At 41.3% G+C, this 22,738-nt stretch overlaps 1 protein-coding gene across 1 annotated transcript in view; it reads right to left on the bottom strand.

The window, feature by feature from the left end:
* The window catches only part of Dcaf13 (DDB1 and CUL4 associated factor 13), a 31,642-nt gene that overhangs the window by 6,603 nt on the left and 2,301 nt on the right, over positions 1 to 22,738 (bottom strand). Inside the window, exons 2-8 of the mRNA XM_051159501.1 lie at positions 18,756 to 18,955; positions 18,010 to 18,117; positions 13,996 to 14,085; positions 12,806 to 12,961; positions 8,480 to 8,557; positions 6,305 to 6,387; positions 1,954 to 2,118 (exon numbers count right to left, since the gene is read on the bottom strand). Of these exons, the coding sequence (XP_051015458.1) occupies positions 1,954 to 2,118; positions 6,305 to 6,387; positions 8,480 to 8,557; positions 12,806 to 12,961; positions 13,996 to 14,085; positions 18,010 to 18,117; positions 18,756 to 18,955 (880 nt within the window). The remainder of the gene's footprint in view (positions 1 to 1,953; positions 2,119 to 6,304; positions 6,388 to 8,479; positions 8,558 to 12,805; positions 12,962 to 13,995; positions 14,086 to 18,009; positions 18,118 to 18,755; positions 18,956 to 22,738) is intronic.

Raw genomic sequence — 22,738 nt, 5'->3', positions numbered from 1 at the left:
GGGTGCCAAACAGATGATGGAGGCTTTGATTCTTCACACATCTACAAGTGTGAGAACCTTGCAGGAGACTGCAAAAGAGTGTGGGGAATACCAAGGTCATTCCAAGAGCCACATAGGAACCAACACCAGCAGTTACAGAGTAGAACGGGCAGTGATAACTGAAACCATCAGGACACACGCATTAGGAAGCATCTGCCTCAATCACATTTGTCAATGTGAGTCATCTGCTGATAATTAGTGATAGAAGACGTGAGAGTCAGTGTAGCTTCCTAAGATCAGAGCAAAGACAGATGCAACTATGAGGAGTTAAACCCTGAAAAGTCTAGGTAAGCAGACTGGCTAAGGTTGAAGGGTAGAGCTCTCAGCTCTCAGGGTGGCCGTGAGAAAGGTCTCCTAGTAGATACTGATATTCAGCTGGGACGAGAGGGAGGCAAGTCTCACCACAGTGAGACCCCCAAGGAGTTGCTCATCCTCTGGGTGGGCAGATGCTGGGGGGACAACATCAGAGCTCTGAGATTAAGGAGCTCTTAAACTCTATGCCCCCTATACCCTGCTGCTACTCCTAGTCCTGACGCTGCCTCACCGAGTCAGGAAGAAACAAGATGCACCTTGGAAAGCAAGCATGGCTCCTCCAGAGGGCCCAGAGCCTTCTTAGCTACAGCAGCAAGGCTGGTTTATTATTAGAAATAACGACCTGAATTCTCACCATTGCACTATCATGGTGTGACATCTCATCCTGTAGGAACTACACCATCAAGTGAACATTCCGCAGCGTTCTTAAAAAGATGTGGAAGGTTCCAGAAAGATGCATCTCCTGAAAGCTAGGAAATGGCGCCAGCATCTCCACTGTGCTGATTCTGGCTGGCTTAGCACCTCGCATCCTCCCCACATGGGTCTCATCTTCTTCCTTTCCACACATACGTTCTCCTTCTATTTCCCACCACCTACACGGACTCCCCACTTTCTTTCACCAGCACTTTCCCTCCTTAACTACAAGCTTGTCAAGTAAGCCTAGGTCACTCAACCAAGAAAGGGCGCGTGCGCCTATGAGTATATTTGTTTACATTATTTTCTTCTTGTATTTTAACATGTATGTAAGTAGCTCTTGGTCTGGCCATCACACACACACACACACACACACACACACACACACACACACCTATGAGTATATTTGTTTACATTACTTCCTTCTTGTATTTTAACATGCATATAAGTAGCTCTTGGTCTGGCCATCACACACACACACACACACACACACACACACACACACACCTATGAGTATATTTGTTTACATTACTTCCTTCTTGTATTTTAACATGTATATAAGTAGCTCTTGGTCTGGCCATCACACACACACACACACACACACACACACACACACACACACACACACCTATGAGTATATATATTTATTTACATTACTTTCTTCTTATGTTTTAACATGCATATAAGTAGCTCTTGGTCTGGCCATTACTAAAATGACTCATGGCTTTTAATTGGCTTAATCAGCATGATCGTCAATACCTCTCATGTGGATCACTTCATAGGTACTGACGAAACTAGAAAGAGGGAATTGAGCTTAACAATCTAAACTGCTTCTCTTCTAATTTTTGTCTGGTCGAGTGAGTTGAATTTGAATGTGTAAAAAACAATACCAGGGAGGATTATTTATTGTTTTCAAAACTACTTTCAGGAAAAAAAGAATCACTTGAGTTCTTCACCATCAAACTATATTTTTATTATTAATTATAAAGAAATAATCTCCTAGTCAATAAAAACAACCACTTGATTTGCCCCAGCTTGATGCAGCCGAAAGTCTACATTCCATGACATGATACCTGGGTGTTAGCCCTACCATATACACATAACAACTACTGTCTAAGAAAAGAGAAACGATTATCAAGACTAAATAAATATCACACACACAAAAAATGGCTAACTGGTGGCACATACCTGCTTCGGCTTTTGTCCACAGGAAAGATCCTAATAGATTTATCGAAACTAGCCGACACAAACTCCTTCCCCGTGGGAGAGTAGTCCACATCAAGCACCGCAGACACGTGATCCATGTGCACCATCACAGGCGTGTCCAGTGCACGCATATCAAAAGTGTACAAGCTGTAAAACAATGTTAAGTATGTGACTTAATTTTCTAAAAAGAAGCCATTTGTAGTACTAAAAGACATTAGTAAAAATAAGAACAGTACCTAAACACTGAACCTCATTAACAAGCACGCCAATTCTGAATATAGGTATGGTACAGAGACAAATACCAACACATCTCATTGCTTTGTGGGTAAAGGCACACCACTGAGACTGGCAGACTTGGGTACAATTCCCAGAACCCACACAGTAGGAGGACCAACTCCCACAGGTGGTCCTTCTCACCTCCACGGAAGCAGTATGGGTTGTGCGCATGCACACAGACACACACACACAGACACACACACACACACAGACACACAGACACACACACACACACACACACACACACACACACACCCCTCCACTAAACAACAACCATGGAAGGGGCCAGAGAGCTGGCCTGCCCTGTGGGGACAGAAGTTGGCTGCTTGCATTCTGGAAGAAGGCCCTTAGGAGATCCTTATTTTGCTGGCAATTCCCAACCTAGGAAAAAATAATTCTCTTCGCTTAAATTATTCAACCTATGGCAATTTGTTAGTTGTCTGGACTAAGATAATGATAGAAGATGGTTGCAAGATATTTGATCACACTGTGAACCCTGAGACCGTGTTGTTTACTGGAAAAACCTGCTTCTAATTGCAGTGTGACTCAGCCCTCACACACACACACCTTTAATCCAAGAGCTTTCTGCTTATTGTAAATAGGATTGAATAAAGTTAACCACAGGTCAAGGGGGGTGTGGAGAGCAACCAGTTGATAGGGAGTGAACACAGGCAAAAAACCATAGAGAGTAAGAGGAAGTCAGGAGGACAAATAGACACACAGGAAGTAGAAGGGAGGGACATTCAGTTTGAGGGGTTTTTTGAGACAGCCTGGAGGAGACGACTTCCTTTTTCTTTTGAGGGGGGGGTCAGCTGAGTGCTTTCTCTGCCCCTTTTAGCTAACAGACATTCACCCCCGGAACTGGTTCCCAAGTCTTTATTGGTAAAATCGAACATTTGTACTTTTGTTAGAAACAGAAGACAGCACATGCAGGCAAACACTTATAAAAACGTACAATATCCTTAACAAAAGACAAACCACTCTGAGTTGGGTATTTATGCCTTTATGTTTGTAACTTCAACAATTAAGAAGCTGTAGCAGGAGGCTCACAAACTGAAGGAAGGGCAGCCTGAGTTATGCAGCAAGTCCTAGGCCATGCTGAGCCTGCCTCAAAAAACACCAAAACAAACAGCCCAAATCATTTCTCTTTCAAAGAGCCCTTTAACAAGCCACAGGCTTGTGAGCCAAGGTCTTACCGATTTTGAGGTCAATTTCTGTCTCAACAACTGCAACATATTACCCACCTAGTATAGTGGTTCTCAAGATTTTTTTCTCTTAGCAAATTGTGTTTTTAACAAATTGTTTTGTCATTCTGTGGATGGGAAAATACAAATTTGCTCAAATTCCAAGCAAATCAATCCACAGGGACAGAAATGCCTAACATTCTGAGTTATGGCCATTTTCAGGCAATTATCTTGTCTAAACTTTTCTTACAGACAATAACACCACGGCACTGAGTTAGTTTAAATGACTTGCCCACTTTCTAACTAATAATCAGCTGCTTTAGGTCTGAATTTAAGTTTTCATTCAAAACCATTCTAATATTTAAAGAAAACTGAGACACAGAACAGAGCCAGCACAACAGGACCCTTCTGTCTGCGGCAGGCTCTGGCAGGCAGCCCTTGAGCCGTGTACGCAAGCTTCCTCTGAGCCCTCATCCCTCTTGTCCCAGCTTCGTCAGTGCTAGGATCACAGACATCACATCACACCCACCAAGACTATTTTAAAAATAAGGAGAATTATGAAAAACTAGCAGCCATTTCTTATAAGAGGTGTGTTTTGTTTTAGGAATTATATGTAATTCTTCCCAAGGGAAGAAACGAGAAATTCCAAAGCGGCTCTGGAAAAAGACTACCTCGGCACACAGCTGTTCATGGTGTGCTTTAGAGTCTTAGCAGAGAGGCCACTGTGCTGCAGTCTGACTCTTGCCTCTGTTGCCTCTGTTGCAACAGCACCACTTCATTTCAAGGCATTTATGAAGTAAGCAAAGGCTTCAATGTGGCTGCACTAATCAAGGAATCAACTCTGCTTCGTCTCAGTACAGGAAATCCTGAGAGAGAACTTCAGTCAGTGGCACCGAAGTAGTCCAGTGTGAGCTAACACTAACATTTACACTTTCATATCTAGACTCTGGACACAGTGAAAAATGTATTTTTTATTGATGTGTTTGGACGCGTGCTTCCTTATATGTACACTACATATGTGCAGGTGCCTTCAGCAGCCAGAAGAGGGCATCAGATCCCTGGAACTGGGAGCTGCCCAGTGTGGGTGGTGGGAACAGAACAGGGGTACTCCTCTGCAGGAGTAACAACAACTCTAAACTGCTCAGCTATCTCTCCTGCCCCTGGGGGACGAATTTTAAATACAGGAAATCTAACGGTCAAATGTAGAGAGAATAGAATCCCCTGTGTACTGTGTGGAAGCATCACCAGTCAACAAGAAGCTGATGGCCAATTAGCTGAGGCAGGAAATAGGAGGTGGGAGTTCCAGCAGAGAGAGATGGACTCTGGGATGGAGTCAGAGGACAGATTCACCCTAGACTCTGAGGAAGTTGGACACATGAAACTGAAGAGTGGTAACCAGCCATGTGGCACACATAGACTAGAATAAATGGGTAAAAAGGTTATGAGCTGGTTGGGAAACGAGCCAAAGCTTATGGTCTAGACATTTACTCATAAACAATAAAGTCTCAGGGCTGTTACTTCCGGAACTAGGGTGTGGGTAGAAAAGCTTGCAGTTATAGTCAAATCCACCAACAAGTTTTTACCTTCTCAAAAAGTGTATTAAGAATGTACTTAAGTAATAACAAAAAGCAGCTGAACAGTTGGAGGGTCACATCTTTAATCCCAGTACTCGGGGGGCAGAGGCAGGAGGACCTCTGTGAGTTTGAGGCCACCTGGTCTACAAAAGGAGATACAGGTCAGCCAAGGGTTGGCTTGAAAAACCAAATTAATTGATTGGTTGATTAATAATAAAATGTATTAAGACTGTATATAATTTTCACTAGATTAATTTCTCTGATTATACATCTTACCTGATGACAACAGTAAACAGATGAAATGAGAGAGCCATGTTCAATGTTAACAACAGTAATAAAGCATTACAAAAGGTACCCTAAAATCTCACACAGTTCAAAATAACTCTGCTAAGCCAATTTACAGGCACAGAAAATATATGCAAATATTAAGCTAAAAATTGAACTGTCACTTTCTGCTTGCTTTAACAATGACAGCAAACAGTTTGACTGCATGAGCATCACCTACTTGAGGAGTCACAAATACTTGTAAAGAAAATACGGTTTGTTTGTTCTGAGACACTGTCTTCCTATAAAACCCAAGCTGGCCTTGAATGTATCATGTTATCCTGGGTTCAATCCTCCTGCCTCGCCCTCTAGAGTGCTAGGGAAAAAGATACTCACTCTCACACCTGCTGTCTCATCATTATCTCAATGGCCTACATAAGAGATCCTCCACTCTCTTCTGTTTGTTCAAGTGAGCTATGAGCCTTTACTGTGACTATCCACCCAGGCACTACAACACAAAAGCGGCCATACCAGTACATAAGCAAACAAGCATGGCCACACTCATGAACTGTGCAAACAGCATTTACCTACAGACATTAGTTTGCTATTCTTTGTCTAAGTTAGTCTAAAATCTGAGAAAATATTTTTCTTAAAAATCTCTTCTCCAATTTGGAAAATTACTTTTAGCAAAACAAGTAACAGCTTTCAACTCACATATGAAAGTGTACTTATGAAGTGAAACATACTATATTAACAAGGCAATGTGACAGGGCCATTTTTGTTAGGGTAAGTTTCTAAAAGGGGAGACACTTACTTATTTTTTTTCTCCTTTTTTTATTATTAATTTATTCAAATTACATCTCAGTTGTTAGCCCATCCCTTGTATTCTCCCATTCCTGCCTCCGTCCCGCTTCCTCCCCATTCCCCTCCCCTATGCCTGTGACTGAGGGGGTCCTCCCCCCCCTGTATATGCTCATAGGGTATCGAGTCTCTTCTTGGTAGCCTGCTGTCCTTCCTCTGAGTGGAGACACTTACTTATAGTCCTCATTTGCTGCAGTGAAATTGAAAGCTTCCATTGGGTTCCAGCAGATCGTATTAGTTCTCATGTCCAGGATAACCTGAGAAAGGAAGGATGTATTTTCCACTACCACGAAATCAACACATACGAAGTGACTACATTTTCTACTTTTTTCTCTGATTTAGCAAATAACTTTTAATGCATAGGATACAATTCAGAGCAGTGGGAAAAGAAGTCAAAGGATTGTGTCCTGAGAATCACGTATAAGGACAACAACAGGACAATGTTTAACATGTAGCCCCTCTTCAGAAAGTGAGGCAGAGATTAAATTTTTTTCTAAAGATATAAATAATAAAGTAAGACATTATGACATAATAAGCTAGGTATAAAATTAATGGCGAGCTGCTCAGGGGTAATGTTAAGAAGAAATGTTTAACACGGAAAGCAAAATTTGAAAGGAGACCTCTGATGACTGGCAGCTTCTAGTGTTTCTCAATGCAATGGGAGTGGTATTGGGTGAAGAGGAAGGAAAAAAAAATCTACGTATTTACTGTACAAAGCTTAGCTTCAGGTACTTTCCCACTAATTTGCTCCTTTCATATTTTCAAAACTGTACTTTCTTGGGGAGGAGGAGAACTACCATAAATAAAAAAGATAAAGAACAGTAGCCTAGAGGATTAGAATAGTATTAATAAAGTTGGGTGTGGCGGCTCCTGCCTTTACTCACACTGCTGAGGCAGGAGGCTCTCTGTGAGTTTCAGGCTAGCCTGGTCTACAGAGCGAGTTCCAGGACAACCAGAACCTTTTGAGACTCTATCTTGAAAATAAGTAACTAGCAACAATCAAAATCAAGATAAAGTAGCAGTGTCCGTTCCTATGTGGTGGCAGACTACAATTAAGCCCTGTCTCATTGTCTCAAACAGACAGACGCATGAAGGTTGGGCTCAGCTTCCGAGTGCACTGAGTGCCAAGCTACAGTCACTCTCTTCCAGTCACAGCTAATGGAGCTCCACCGAAAGCAGACTGTGGGTGTAGACATGTGTACTTGCCAAAGACTATTATTTAGTAAGGTAGAACTTCATGTCAGCATTCTGCTAAATGCTGATGTGTATCATACCTCATTTCTATAAATACACTGCAAAGAACTGATTAATACCACCATTTTACAGAAGAACAGACAGCGAAGTTCCCATAGCATGTGAATGAATTACGACATTGGTACTTTCAACGAATAATCAAAATACTAATCTCATTCTTCCTACTTTCGATATTTCTGAATTTATCAATACATTACAAACTGTTTTGCTTCTCTCTTATTCGTTGACAGGTCTTATAAAGCCCAGGCTGGGCTAGGACTCAGTGCTTCAACTATGACCTTGAACTCCTATTCTCCTGCCTTCACCTAGCAAATGCTAGGACTCCAAACCTAAACAACACTACTAATGCCTGATACCAACTTCATACTCCTCTGCTTAAAATGGTAGTCCATTCTGTACGCAAACAGTATTTCTCTCTCTTGGCAAGTCAGTATAAGGATGTATTAGCTTTGATACCCTGAAGTGACCATAGTGAGAGTCGACAGAGAAGCCTTTCATCAACAAGACAGTGCATGTCTAAGCAAAGAGTTAAACCAGCATCAGCATATAATTAAAATGGCTCATTATGGGGCTGGAGATATGGCTCAGAGGTTAAGAGCACTGGCTGCCCTTCCAAAGGCCCTGAGTTCAATTCCCAGCAACCACATGGTGGCTCACAACCATCTATAATGTGATCTGGTGCCCTCTTCTGGCCTGCAGGGAGAATACTGTATAAACAATTTTTAAAAAAATGGCTAATTATATGAATGAGTTCTAAAATTAATTTGAATAAATGGACATGTCATATGATAATCAAGTGCCCTCTCCCAATTAGCACATACAAAGCAATGCAATGACATATCTTTTATTTTAAAATTTTCAAGTTAGCTAGACCTTCTTAGCTGCCTAAAATATACTAGGATTATGAAGTCACAAAGAGTCTAATATCAATGGAGAACTGACTGTTATCACCACCATTTTGGGGTAGACGGCAGCTCTGTGAAAAAACAGCCCTGTGCAATACTGGTGTGCAGTACTGGTGTGCAATACTGGCTTCATTTTTCAGTCACTTGATATACAGAACCTCTATAAAACAAAGACAAGACCGAAACCCACCTTTTTCAAAGGAGTAGCTTGTCGCATATCGTACAGAACTATGTTCCTATCAGAAGCACAACTTCCCAAGAGAAAAGTCTAAAAATAAGTGTAACAAACATCAATTAAAAGCCAGGCTGGAAGCAAACAGTGTCTATTCAAAAGCACAAATTATTTAATCATCTTTAGTATGTATGTTAAACCCTCAAGCTGTAACATTTAATCCATTTTCTGAGAATATAATACATCACTCATACTCTCAGCTGAGTCAAGTGTTCTCAGTGTAGTTTAGGCAGCGGTGAAAACAGCGTGTCTGTTTACAGCAGAACACATTCTACTTACCTGCTCTTCCACTTAAGCCTTAGCGACTGCTTTTGACCATCATAAATTACACTTCACTAAGTATTTTCAGACATTTAAACTCTTCTTTAAAAATTCAAGAGTGGTATTAGTGAACCAAAAGCAGAACAGTTTTATGACTTTTGACACGAGGCTAGTTATTGTTAGAAGTATACACTGTCCTATGAGACTGTTCCCTCTGCTACAACTGGGTGCTCCATATGACAATATTTCTTAAACACTCACATTTCCCGCTTTATTACAAGTTAAACGTTTTCTTTTGCTCATGAATGCTATATAAACTTGGCCTGTCCTTTGTCCAACCATGTGTGCACATGTGTGTATATATACATGCATGTATGGCTCACACGCACACTCTGCTGTGCATGAACGTGTGAGTGAAGGTGCGTGTGGAGATGAGAGGGCAATGGAGGAGGGCGTCCTCTAAAGCTCTCTGCCTTATTCTTTCTAACAGGGTCTCTCACTGAAGATCACCGATTTGCCTGCACTGGCTGGCAGCAAGTTCGGGGCTCTGCCTATCTCAGCTCTCCACAGCCCCGGGTTCAGACATGCACTAGCGACCCAGCTTTTACATGAATGCTGGAGATCCAAACTCAAGTCCTCACGCTTGCTCAGTGGGCACTTTACCCCAAGCCATCTCCTGGTCTGTCTGTCCTTCCCTCCTTTCCTTTCCTTCTTTGACAGGAGTCTCTAGCTCACTATGTTGTCCAGGATGGCCTCAAACTTGTGACACTCCTGTCTTAAGTCTCTAACTGCTAGGATTATAGGCATGTACCACCAAACCTTGCTTAGTCGGTTTTAACCACACAAAGCACTATGACAGCCCTTGGTGTTTAGTGAAAATGAGCTATCATCCGATAGAGCCCTGACCCACCTGTGTGTGTGCTGGCTGTACGTGTCGGGTGGACTTTCCTGTACTGCGTAGAGAAGTCAACTCCACACTATTTATTCCGTGCATACATGTGCCCTCCAGGGGGTGGGCACCAGGAAGCAGCTTCACAGGCCTGAGTTCTCTCCTTCTGACATACGGAGTGCAGGAATCAAACTCAGGCTTCAGGATGGTGACACCCTGGCAAGTGCACTTACCAACTGAGCCATCTCCGCATCTCTTAAGCCCTCCATTTCACAGCTATAAAATCTTTAGAATTCACTTATTTTATGTGAATGACTTTTGTTGGCATGTATGCTTGTGTACCACATGCACGCCTGGTGTCCCTGGACTTAGAAGAGGGCGTTGGAAGCCTTGGAACTGAGATTATAGACGGCTGTGAGCCATCATTTGGGTGCTGGGCACCAACCCAGGTCTTCTACAAGAACATCAAGTACTCTTAGCCACTAAGTTATTTCTTCAGTCCCCCTACCTGCTCTTATTTTCTGAACAGTGCCTCACTGACCCTGAAGTTCACCATTTTGGCCAGAAGAACATCCCTGGCACCCTCTCTCCACCCCAACAGATCACAGGCACACACATGCTCAGCTGCTACACGGGTGCTGGAGACCCAATTTCAGAGTGCACTTCATGCAGCAGGCACTCTTACGCACTTGGCCATTTCTCCAACTCCTGATCCCACTCTCCGTAACACTATTCTTCCTTATTCTTGGGTCCAGGAACCACAACTCGTGGCTTCTGCCTAGTGCTACTTCCTATCGCAAGCAGAGCGGGAAGAGCTGTTTAGCAAACAGCTTTGTGGACAGCTTACTCCTACTGTGTGCGCACAGTTTAAATAAAGTGTCAAACAGATGGTACAACCATGATATGGGCTCCCTTCTTTTCAAAGCTTGTCTCAAGTGCCACTTCTGTGACCTCCCTTAGTTGCCCCTTAACCTCTTAACCTTTCATGGCCTTTCATAATGCCATTTTGTGTAAGACCAAGGACAATTTCTAAAACAAAGACTTTGATCTGAACATAGCCAAAGTTCCACCTGGACTGAATGTAAACTTTCACACTGCAAGATGTGGCAATCCTTGGTAATAACTTCTGGCTTAACCAGAATTTTAGGCTTCAATATTTTAACAGAAAATTAATTATTAATGGACAGAGGAAATAACTACAGCCTATCTGTTCACAGCAATCTGCCCCGCCCTCTCCATTAATACAGGGTAAGAGATTCCACATCATTTGCTTTATCACTAAGTCAATTCTTAAAATTAAAAAAAAAAAAAAAAAAAAGCCAGTGCACAAACAGAGCTATTAAATAGGCAAGTTTAAAAAACATGGTCGTCTTTTCTGACCACATTCCCTGGATGGGGAGGCCTTGCGGCACTCAGAGGAAAGATAGCAAGTTACCAAGAAGAGACTCGATACTCTAAGAGCATATATAGGGGGAGGAGGTCTCCCTCAATCACAGACATAGGGGAGGGGAGAAGGGGGGACGTGGGAGGGAGGGAGGAATAGGAAGAAACAAGGGAAGAGCTAACAATCTAGATATAATATGAATAAATTAATAAATTAATTAAAAAAAAAACATGGTCGCTAGGCCATGACCTGTAGTCATGATTTTACAATTGGCCATCAGCTCTTTTGACATGTTCATCAAAGAAAGTAAAATATTTGTCCCTTCAAAAAATAGAAATTACTATCTGTCTGTGTTTACTTTTGTCTATGATAAATTGCTGTCCTGGATGTACATAACACTTTCTTAAAATGTTCACTTATATCATCACAATTTACAGCACACTACAGCAATGGAGTACAATCAGAGATATGATCAATCTCCTTTAAAAGTAAATAAACAAATACAGAGAATTATGACTTGGGTAAGGCAGGCTTCAAAGCTGGCTGACCACTAAGGCCAGACCTCACTTCCACAACCAGTGAACAAGGGACGAGTGCACAGCTCAGACAGAAATCCTAGACTAGGGATTAGAAAATTTTTTCCATAAAAAGTCAGAAAGAAAGAATTTCAGGTTTTATGGGCCATGTGCTTCCCAGAGCAATGTTCAGGTTTTCCACTGTGGTATAAAGCAGCTGCAGACAGCACAGTAAGAGGGTCTGCCTGTACTCCTGTAAGACTTTATAACACACAGGGATACACCGGCATCCCTGCTAGCCCTGAGCGTAGCCTTATGCAGAAGTGTACACAGGCACATGCTAGGGTAGCCTTGTCTGCTTGCCCCTTGGCGACACTTCAAGCCAGTCCACACTGTAGAGCAGTCACATGAGTAATCATTACACTCTGCTCTTTGGCCTAACCTTTCCTCCCTCCCTGGGGGCATGAATTCTGCATTTCAGAGTTCTGTCTGACAGAAATTTACATGGAAACTTCCTATTAACCCTGAAATGAAAGAAAAAGCATCTTGACTACCTTCTGGACAACGAGGGCAATTAGTGTTATGCATTCAGAGAATGGTCTGAGAAAGCTCTGCAGTCCAAGGGCGCATTAGCCTCCAGGTCAGCCTCTCTTCCTGAGTTCACGCACACACAGGTAGCATGCAATAGCTGATCTCCTAGTCAGCACTTACACCAGGAAGAAACTAGGAAGAAACTCAAAACTGCAGAGCCAAAAAAACCTCAAAGCCTCTAACTGTACCTATCCCGCAGTCCAAGACGGGCCATGCACAGTACTATGAAGCATGGCAGCAGTATGACTTAAATATGGACCAGCATGATCAATGCTCATTCTTGTGACCTCCAAGAGGGTTAAAAAAAAGGAACATCTTCCTCAAAGAACAACAGGACAATCTGATGAAACACGAATGTGGAAAGCATGTGAAAGCAAAGCTAATCTGAGGCTAGGGCAAAAGGGTCACAAGTTGAAGACCAGTCCGTGCCACCTAAGACCCGTCTCACAACCAAAACCAAAAAGAGACAAGTATGTATTTGGAGTCTACTCTGATGAGCAGGTAAGACTTCACAGAGCCCAAAAATGTCCCGGAAAACTCAGCAAATGCTAGAAAACCATTAAGATATAGAAAGCGTTTCCTAAAACAGAGCTAACATGTCATGTTAAACAATAAGCAGAACATATTTTTAAAAAGAACATTACCTCAATAGGGTTAAACTTAACACTATTTATACTGTCGAATCCCCAGTTCATTGAGCATATAGGGTTGGTTCTTTGTTCATCCCAAATGTCCACTTGCTGTCCGCACGTGGCAAAGACGGGGTCTTTCCAGTGGTGATCAATGCCAGTGTACACTGTCTTTAAAAGCAAACAAGGCGTTACAGACGCACACCACTCCTTTAAATCAGCACATTTAGAAAAGTTTTTAAAAAAGAAATCCTTGCTACAAAGAAAATTCTTTCCTCTTCTCCCACTACTCTTTGCCACACACTGTGCTACTGAGTCTCCTACACGTGGGGAAGTCACAGGGCTGGCTGGCACACCCAGAACGTAACAGGGCAGCATCACCTTGGAAAACCCACCATACTGATCAGGGTATCTCCTGTCGAAAGACATTCTCTGAAGCCTTTCATTAAATTAGGGCAAAATAGTATCATAAAATGCTAAGACAGTTTATAAAAATGAAATCAATTTTGGTTTTGGAATTACTAACTTGTTACCACCTGGAAGCTGTTCCATCTTGTACACATATCCTACTGCCATCTCCCTATAAGAATATTCTGAACTTGTTGAAACCTGCTGCAGCACCTAAATATACACTAATACTGAATAATGAAACAAAGTGGTAGCTTTTAAAATGCATATATTTGAGGCTTAAGCCTAACTTCAGAATCCTGTGTGCTTAGTGTAAGAATATCAGCTTTCATTACACAAAACCTGTGTGAGCCGACTGGTCTAGAGCACACTTGGGCTGAACCTGAACCCAGCTGACTTGGAGAGCAATGCCAAGTGTAAGGTTAGATAAGACGCAAACACTACTCCATGTTTCTTTGAGAAATTCTGAGCTTTGTATAAGATCTATGATCATATAAACCAGAGAGACACTAAGCCATTGTTTTCCTAACATTTATCTTAACAGTTTCTTTCATGGCCTTTCTTTAAGCAATACTGTATGACTTGTAATGTCTAATATGGCCAGTGTTAGCTAAAGAGAAATCAAACTCTACTACAATTAGCACCAAAGAGCTGTTCATAGTCTTCAGCTTCAAAAAACTTTAATTACATAAAATGTTAATTTTACATTGTTTTAGCAGGCCAATTATTAGAAGTAATTACAAAAGAAGATAAAATAATTTCGATAGGCTAAGCATCAATCAATGTGTATTTTATACCTTTCCTAATATTGTATGCAAAGGTTCCTCTTCTTCTCCATAGCCTGGTCCATCCATTTTCCATTGCTTCACAGTTTTGTCATCACCAACCTAGATACAGTTATTTTATGATGATTTTAATGATCAATAGCTGTAATCACATATATCAAGCTGCAAGTATCTTGTTTCAAATACTAACACATATACCAACCATCCTTTCATTTTCACATTTATTGATGCATTTATTTTCTACTACTTTATCATAGCAAAGACTTCTAATAATTATATAAAGCATACAAAATAAAAAAAAAACAGCATGAGCAAAGCAAAGGGATAAGAACAGATCAAAGTTAGGTCACATAAGGATAGTACTTCAAATCAGAAAGGAAATGTATTACAATAAAATGGATATACTGGAATATATGAATAGCCATTCAGAAAGTTTTGAGCCTGGCATGGTGGCACACACCTATAATCCCAGCACTCAGGAGATTAAGGCAGGAGGATGGTTAAGTTCAAGGCTAATCCCGGCTCCACGGCAAGCTGCAGGATAACTCACTACCCTATTGAAACAGGAAGTATGGCTTGAGAGGCAACTCAGGTTAAGAACTCTTGCTGCTCTGGCAGAGGTCCAGGTGTGCGCTTCCAGCACCCACACCAGGGCGCTCCCAGCTGCCTCTAACACAGAGGATCGGATGCTTCTGGCTTCACCTGCATGCATGTGATCCATTTACATATACTAGAGGCATACACACAGGCATAAAATAGATTTTGTTTTTAGATCTCTGTGGTGGCACACAATTTTAAATCCTAGTTCTCAGGAGGCAGAGGCAGGTGGATCTCTGTGAGTTTGAGGCCAGCCGGGTCTACAGAGTGAATTTCAGGCAAGCCAATCCACATGAGACCCTGCCTCAAAACAAAACTCTGCAAACGAGAAGACCAATCCCTCCGAGAGCCCATGCGAACGCTGTGTGGGCATGGCAGCTCACTGGTGACTTTGGCCCTTTAGTCAGAGTTTCTGAGGAAGACTCTTAGTATGTGAGGTTGATACTGAGGACATGCTAATTCATACAAATACACATACAAATACACCACACACATAAAGATGGACAAAATATGTTTGAGCCAATCTGATGCCATATACAATGAATTTCAGATCATTTTAAATGCAAAAAAAAGGGGGGGGGGAGCATGAAAATACTTGTGAGAAGGCATTTTTATGTAATCTTAAAGTAGACAAAGTCCTTCTCTGCCTGTCACACACTCCAGAAACTATTAAGTTTGTAGTTTTCCAATTGAACCGCAGACCTCTGGAGAAGCCAGCATCACAAGAGATAATCTTTTTACGTGCTAAGCTTACAGAGGTATGAAAACATATGGTGATTACTGGTGTCACCTCAGCCCATATCAAAGAGAGTCAAAAACTGGATGGTTGACAGCATTGTTTGAGACAAGTGAACTAAAAACTCAACCTAGACTATATAACATAATGTGGCCTGTGATTAATAACACAAACAGCCATGTATGCGGCACCACACAACAGTTAGCAGCCTTCTCTGAAGAACTTGGAACCAGAAGTGTTCTAGATTTTGGAGCGCTTAACCACAGGTACCTATGAGCCCTTTGAGAAGGAGACTGTTGGGTCAAGCTTTAGACCCCTGACTTGAAGATAAAATCCTAATGTTTGTTTATTTATTTATTTATTTATTTATATTTCTTTTGGTTTTTCGAGACAGGGTTTCTCTGTGTCACCCTGATTGTCCTGGACTGGCTTAGTAGACCAGGCTGGCCTAGAGCTCACAGTGATCCACCCGCCTCTGCCTCCCAAGTGCTGGGATTAAAGGCGTGCGCCACCACCGCCACCTATTATTTTTAATACTTGTGTATGAAGCAGTTTTATAGTCTCCACTTTGGCATCATACTGATGGCTCAAAAGATCTGGGATTTTAGAATGTTCTGGGTTTTTTTTTCTTTTTTTTTCTTTTTTGTATCAGTGATGTTCAAAATGTACCCTATTCCTGGTTTTAATTTAAAATGTAATTTCAAAAAATAAATAAAATGTAATTTCTATTAACATATTACATGCACTTACTTCTTCTGCCTATCTCAAAGTTTCTATTCTCAGAGCAACATCTTCTCAGTCTCTCTCCTGTAACTCCCAACCTAGGACTAAGAAACACTCGACCTTTTATTTTGTAGCCTATGCAGAAGTGAGGAGCTGTAATGTCTTCTTATGGCTGGCTTATATCACAGAGCATCACATCCATCTAGATACACTGCTGCGAAAGACAGGATTTCCCCTTTTTCCTACGCTTGAATAGTTTTCTACTACATCGATACACCAAATTCTCTTTATCTTCTTATTTGTTGGTGGACACTTAAATACTTTATAGAAGATTTTATTCATTTTGAATGCTTAAAAGAAAAAAAGCAAACTACACCTGCCCACCCCCCCCAAAAAAACCTCCAACAGTAAGGTTGAGAATGAGGTTTAGTGACAGGGCCTTGTGTAGCATGCACAATGCTGTTTGATCCCCAGCTCCATAAAAGGAAATAACCCATTGTAACTACTCTGGCTGGGATAGCATTGCTGTATCCATTCACACATCCTGAGGAACAGAGGCCTCAGCTGGCACAGCTGACCGGCACCACCCAGTTCCTTCTACCACACACAGTATGATCACCGTGTCATGCACGCCCATGCTCTATGGCTACATGGTTTCCCAGTTAAAGAGAGACATTCTGACTGCTGCTTCCACTGCATCTTTGTATTTCCTCACACCCACGTCATGCTGTGATCTCAATCATCACTTCTCTAAGTTCTGACAGTTCTTCTAAGTCCTAGGATTTCATCTATAAAGGACAGTCAGCTTTACTCAGATAACCTGTATCAGTCCAGGACATCACAGCAGACCCTTGTCCCTCCCCTACACATGCTGGCACCTGCTGACATCTCCTTTTCCACAGCAGGAATCATCCAGTGTAGCTCTCAGTCATCTGATGGGCGCATCAAGCCACAAAATATTATTCAATCTGACCACTACTTTTTGTAGGTTGTATTTACCAGGAAGCCCCCAACTATTGCTTATGCAAACAATGAGAATTGCCTACAAGCTGAGCATTCATTTCTTTCAAAGCAATCATCTCAAAGCACAGCAGGAAATCTGTTATTCACATGTTTTAAAACCATCAATGAACTTGAACTAGTATTTATACATCAATGATCATAACAGCATGACTTATAATAGCAAAAGGGTAAAAACAAACTGATGGTTTGTTGATAAATGAATGGGTAAAAAAAAAAAGTGACATATATACATCACTGCTAATATTATGTAACCTCAAAAAAATCATAACATATGCTACATCACAGATAGCCTTGACTTCACCATGCTAGAGTTAGGCAATTACACATACAAAAATCATATGACTCTATTTATGTGGGGCACCTAGAACAGTCAAATCCAGAGCAACAGAAAGCAGAGCGGTTGTTACTGTGGGCTGAGAGGGGACATGGGAGCCAGTGCTGAATGAACACAGTAGCAAGGCAGCTAAGTTCTGAAAGTGGATGACGACGGCAGCACACTGATACAAACATACGGAATGTCACCAAATCATATACTCAAAAATGGCTACAATGGCAGACACGCTATGTACTTATTCTTTCCCTATGCACATATTTTCCAGTGACTCCTTCCTGACAACGCACACACTGTTCATCTGAGTGCTAAACATTTCCCACAGAAAGTCACATCGTCATTCCATCACCGCCTTAATTCACACCAACCACACCGCTCAGGGTCAGACAGCAGTTCAACAGCGCTAAGTGCTTATTTATAAAAAGGCAAAAACAGGAAATATGAGTAAGGCTGGACTGCTTAAAGAAAGCCTGGACTCTTCAAGAGCTAATAAACTCTTTTGTACTCATGAGCTCCAAAGGCCCTTGAAACAAATAAATGAACTTGAAAATAATTTATGCAATTAGATCTTTCCTGTGCATGTTGAAGAGACTTCATGAGCCAACAGCACACTTACAGTAAAAAAAGAAGTCCCACAAAAGCGAGTGCATATTCCTCGAACAAAACCTTCATGTGCTTGTATTGTTCGGATACATTTTCGTTTAGTCAGATTCCAAATTTTAACCTATGATAAAACAGAAAATTTCAGTGAACTCTAAATGTAAAATATTTTAGAAATCCTACATTGAAAAGGCTGTGAATCACTCTACCTGGCACTAAAACCAAAATCCTTTGGATTATAATAATATACTGCATATGGATAAATGTATCAACAAGCAGAAAATGCAATCTGTCAGGTATGCTAAGTTGATTCGAAAGTCTTTTTCCCTTACAGATAGGAAATTAAGTGTTCAACCATCAATAACAACTCCTGCAAAAAATTCAAATACCTTTATTATAAACATGATAAATGTATGTATTGAAGGATTGAACCTTACACCACTGAACTGATACCATTTTAAGATTAGATGAAAAACTGCTAAATATTACTTCAGATTTAGGTTTAAGAATTAAACTGAAGCCTTCAATCCCAGCACTTGGGAGGCAGAGGCAGGCAGATCGCTGTGAGTTCGAGGCCAGCCTGGTCTGCAAAGCGAGTCCAGGACAGACAAGGCTACACAGAGAAACCTTGTCTCGAAAAACAAACACACAAGCAAACAAACAAACAAAAGAATTAAACTGAAGTCATACAGAGTAGTCAAAAGGAAAGTGGCTTGTAATAGAGTGTTAGTCTGAGGAATAGTAAGATACAGTGACACTTGCCTCCCCATCGCATGCCCCAGAAAGGACAGTGGCCAGGCTCTTTGGATGCTTTGCAAGGCAATTGACTCCATCACGGTGACCATCCAGGGAAGCAAGGAATGGCTTTGCAAACACTCGTTCCAATTTGGTAGCATTTAAAGCTCTTACATATTCTCGTGGGACTTCAAAAGGATGTAGGGTAGGATCAAAGTTTCTTGGAACTGGAATAAGAATAATATCTCTTAATAACATTAAACACACTTACCATTTCCTGTGGAAAGCCCCAGTTCACCATGTAACCTATTACTCAACAGGCCTTTAATTAGGAATATTGTTTTCTGCCTAAGTACACCAGCCACCTACAAACCTTTTCAAAATTATGGGAAAATAATGGACAAGCAGACTATATAGGCATACACACACACACACACACACTCGGGAGGCAGAGGCAAATGGATTGCTGTGAGTTCGAGGCCAGCCTGGGCTAGTCCAGGACAGCCAAGGCTACACAGAAAAACCCTGTCTCAAAACACACACACACACAGCTTTCCTTGTATACACCCTACCACAGCCAGCTAGGCCGTGGCCTTTCACAGGTAGGGGTTCCAACACACTGTTCATTTGTACTCTGTCCCTAGCACGGTGTCTAGAGCAAAGCAAAGTATAATAGTGAACTTTTGTTCAACTAAACTCTATGCTGCTTGTGCTAGCTGCTGCATGGTACTAAACACTGCAATGACAGACACACAACATTGTGATTTGAACTACACAATACAGCCACCATCATTGTGCACTTTATAGCTGCTTACTTACTCGAAAAGCACTGACGTAGAGTTCACAGGATTCCGGACATGACTCCGAATACCTTCTTAACTCATATAACTTCCACAGTACCCTACATGTTACACCTGTTACTGTCTCCCACCCTAGAGTTGGTGAAACTGAGGCACGGAGAGGCCCATAAGCCATGTTCTAAATTAGTCTGCCAAACACGCGGTCTCATTCTAAGTCCATGTCTGGCCAAATGCAGTGTGTACAGTAAATACTCTTTGCCTTCACCCTGCTGCTCTGTGTCCCGGCTCCCTACTAACAGCACAGCAAATCCAACATGCAATAAAGCTAAACCTCGTCATTTCTGGGCCCCATGTTCCAGAGTCTCCAGCCCCCCCACGCAGACACTCATCCTCTCTCAGTCACCCCTCCTTTCCTCCATGTGTCCACTACCTCAGCGCTAGCCCCTGTCACCGCATGCCTGCACTGCTAGGATAGCACCCCTATTTGATCTGGCAGCAGCTTAAACAGCCATCAGATCAAGCATTCTCATACTCAAAATCATTTAAAGGCTCCGGCAGCAGCCTTCAACCCTTTAGATTGTGTGTCTCACTGCAACATGTCTTTTGAGCTGGTCTATTTTGTACAAGTGTGTATTAAAGATGCTTAATTTTCACTAAAATTTTGTTTCTAATTAAGCTTCCTGAGAGAAAAATTCAAGGCCTCCAAATGTGTGTTTCAACATCTGCTTTTAGTGGACAAAGACTCACTGATTTCCCACAGTGCCATGTTAATGGGATGCTGGCATATAGCAACCAAACTCTTGCTGGCACATTTTTCTGTGGTGATTCTCTAGAGCTGGCAATATTTAGTTAGTACATTTACTTTTTGGCCATATCCATCAGGTTGGCAAAAGCTATTTTTGAAGTGTGTTTAGAAATATTCTATCTACTCTGATGTGTCAACAGCTGTTCCTACAATTAACTGATATATTAATAGTTGAAAGAAGGTAAGTCATGCTGTTTCCAAATATTTTCTTATAGACAAAACCCATCATTATAAACTACATGTTCAGTATTAAGAATTTTTAAATAGTGAACACATTTCTAAGCATATATTTTCAAAAGAAACTCTGAACAGCGTAAGATTTTTTTAAAGTCATTTCCTCGTTTATCATTAAAACAGACTTGGAAAAGCTGAAAATGGTGCTACATACCTTTTATCTCAATGCTCCAGAGGCAAAGGCAAGTAGATCTCTAGGAGTTCGAGGCCAGCCTGGACTCTAGAGAAAACTCCAGGTAGAAAGGGTTACAGGAACACCCTGTCTCAAATACAAATAAACAAATGGGGGAAAGGACTTGGAACAGATTATATACTTTATTTTCTCTTAAAAGTTAAAAAAGAATCAAGTCTCTGATAGAGTTGAAGACCAGAGAGTTTAGTTTTACAATTAAGCTTAGTTGTTTAGGGATTAAGATGTTTTTAGGTCTAGATAGATGTTTTAAGTTGATAATGATGAGATATGATAGATATTGATTCACATTAAGAATTTTAGACACACCATGATAGGAAAGATGTTTTCTTCAAGGCTGCCAAATACAAATAGCCAAAATACTAAGAATGTAACATTTATATAATTCCTGATTGTGTCATGGTTCTTTTTGCTGTAGGTAGTTTATTGTATGTGTAATAATATAAATGTATATGTTAAAAAAAAAAAGTAGTGGGGCAGTGGTGGCGCACGCCTTTAATTCTGGCACTCGGGAGGCAGAGGCAAGTGGATCGCTGTGAGTTCGAGGCTCAGCCTGGTCTACAAAGCGAGTCCAGGACAGCCAAGGCTACACAGAGAAACCCTGTTCGAAAAACAAAAATAAATAAATAATAAAAGGCACAGAACATAAAACAGAAATCATGATAAATTTATTTTGCCAATCAAAAATTATATATACTTGAGGTAAAAAAAAAAGAAAAAAGAAAAAGTTAAAAGAAAACATGTTAGTTAATATTCACAACTACAGAAAAGTTTGACAATTTCAGAAATACTTAATTCATAGTTAGGTTCTTCCAAGAACTTTGCCATAATACAGTCAAAGTACTTCTGCAAGAACAAATATTTTTAGTCTTTCCCTTCCTTCTAAAAATTATTATACCCCACAATAAATGTAAACCATAATATGCTATGCTATTCTAAAGGTAGAAACAAGTCCTCCCTTGTAGAGAAATCTTAATTTAGAACATAGCTGCTCTGGTAAGAGATCAAATCCAAAGTGATCCGGCTTTAATCCAGGAGGCAGAGGTGAACAGATCTGAGTTCAAGGCCAGCCTGGTATAGAGCAAGTATCAAGTAAAGAAAAGCTTAGGTCCAGGCGTGGGGATACATGCCTTTAATCACCGCAAAAGAAGGTAAAGACTGTCTGCAGAAGGAAGAACCCATGTTTGAAAGTTATGTCTATTGAGTGGCAGGAAACTGACAAATCAGAGAATGATTTGACAGAATAGGATGCGCCCAACTCTCACAAGAAAAGAGAGGAAAGGGAAGCCACTTAAGGGGCAATGTAGACAGGAGGCAGCTTTACCAGGAGAGTAATAGAGAGGCAGTTGCAGAGTGAGAGAGCAAGCTCAGGTGAAAACTGAATGAGCCAGAGAATGAGAAAGAGCCAGAAGATTCAAAAAGATCCCTGGAGGCCAAGCAGAGCAACTCAGAGGCCGAGAGAGAAGCCAGATTGAATAAGTCAGCTGGGAGAGGAGTTTAAGCTGAGTTGAACCAGCCAGCCCAGAGCTCAGAAAGAACAAGTAAGGGTGAGCTTATTAAGCAGCAAGTCTCAGAGGCTGAAAACTTCTAGGCCTAGGTTAGATTGTATGGAGACTAGAAGCTTCCAGTTTAGCTGAAGGAGGCAGTGAGCCTCCCAGACAACAACTGAAACAGACAAATAAAATCGTTTACACCCCCTTGTCAACCCTCCTCTTCCCAGGTTACCCAGCACATGCTGAAATGGGGTTGTAAGTTCAGGCTTGAACCACCAAGCCTGGTTCAATCTGTTTTTTAAGATAGGAAATGCACTGGTGTTCTAATTGTATCCCCATATGGTGATGGATCGTCTAAATATCTATTTGTAGAGGCACAGAACTAAGTTCAAACCCCTTTCTGGTCTTCTATAACTTGGTCCCACTGTTTCGTCAGCTTCAGGTACCTCCTGAAGCTCAGCTCAAACAGGCTTACTACCTGTTACCTA

Source organism: Acomys russatus, chromosome 17 (assembly GCF_903995435.1).
Source record: "Acomys russatus chromosome 17, mAcoRus1.1, whole genome shotgun sequence".
NCBI classification, from domain to species: Eukaryota; Metazoa; Chordata; class Mammalia; order Rodentia; family Muridae; genus Acomys; species Acomys russatus.
The sequence above is the reverse complement of the archived record's forward strand: the minus strand, read 5'-3'. Positions and strand labels throughout refer to the sequence as shown.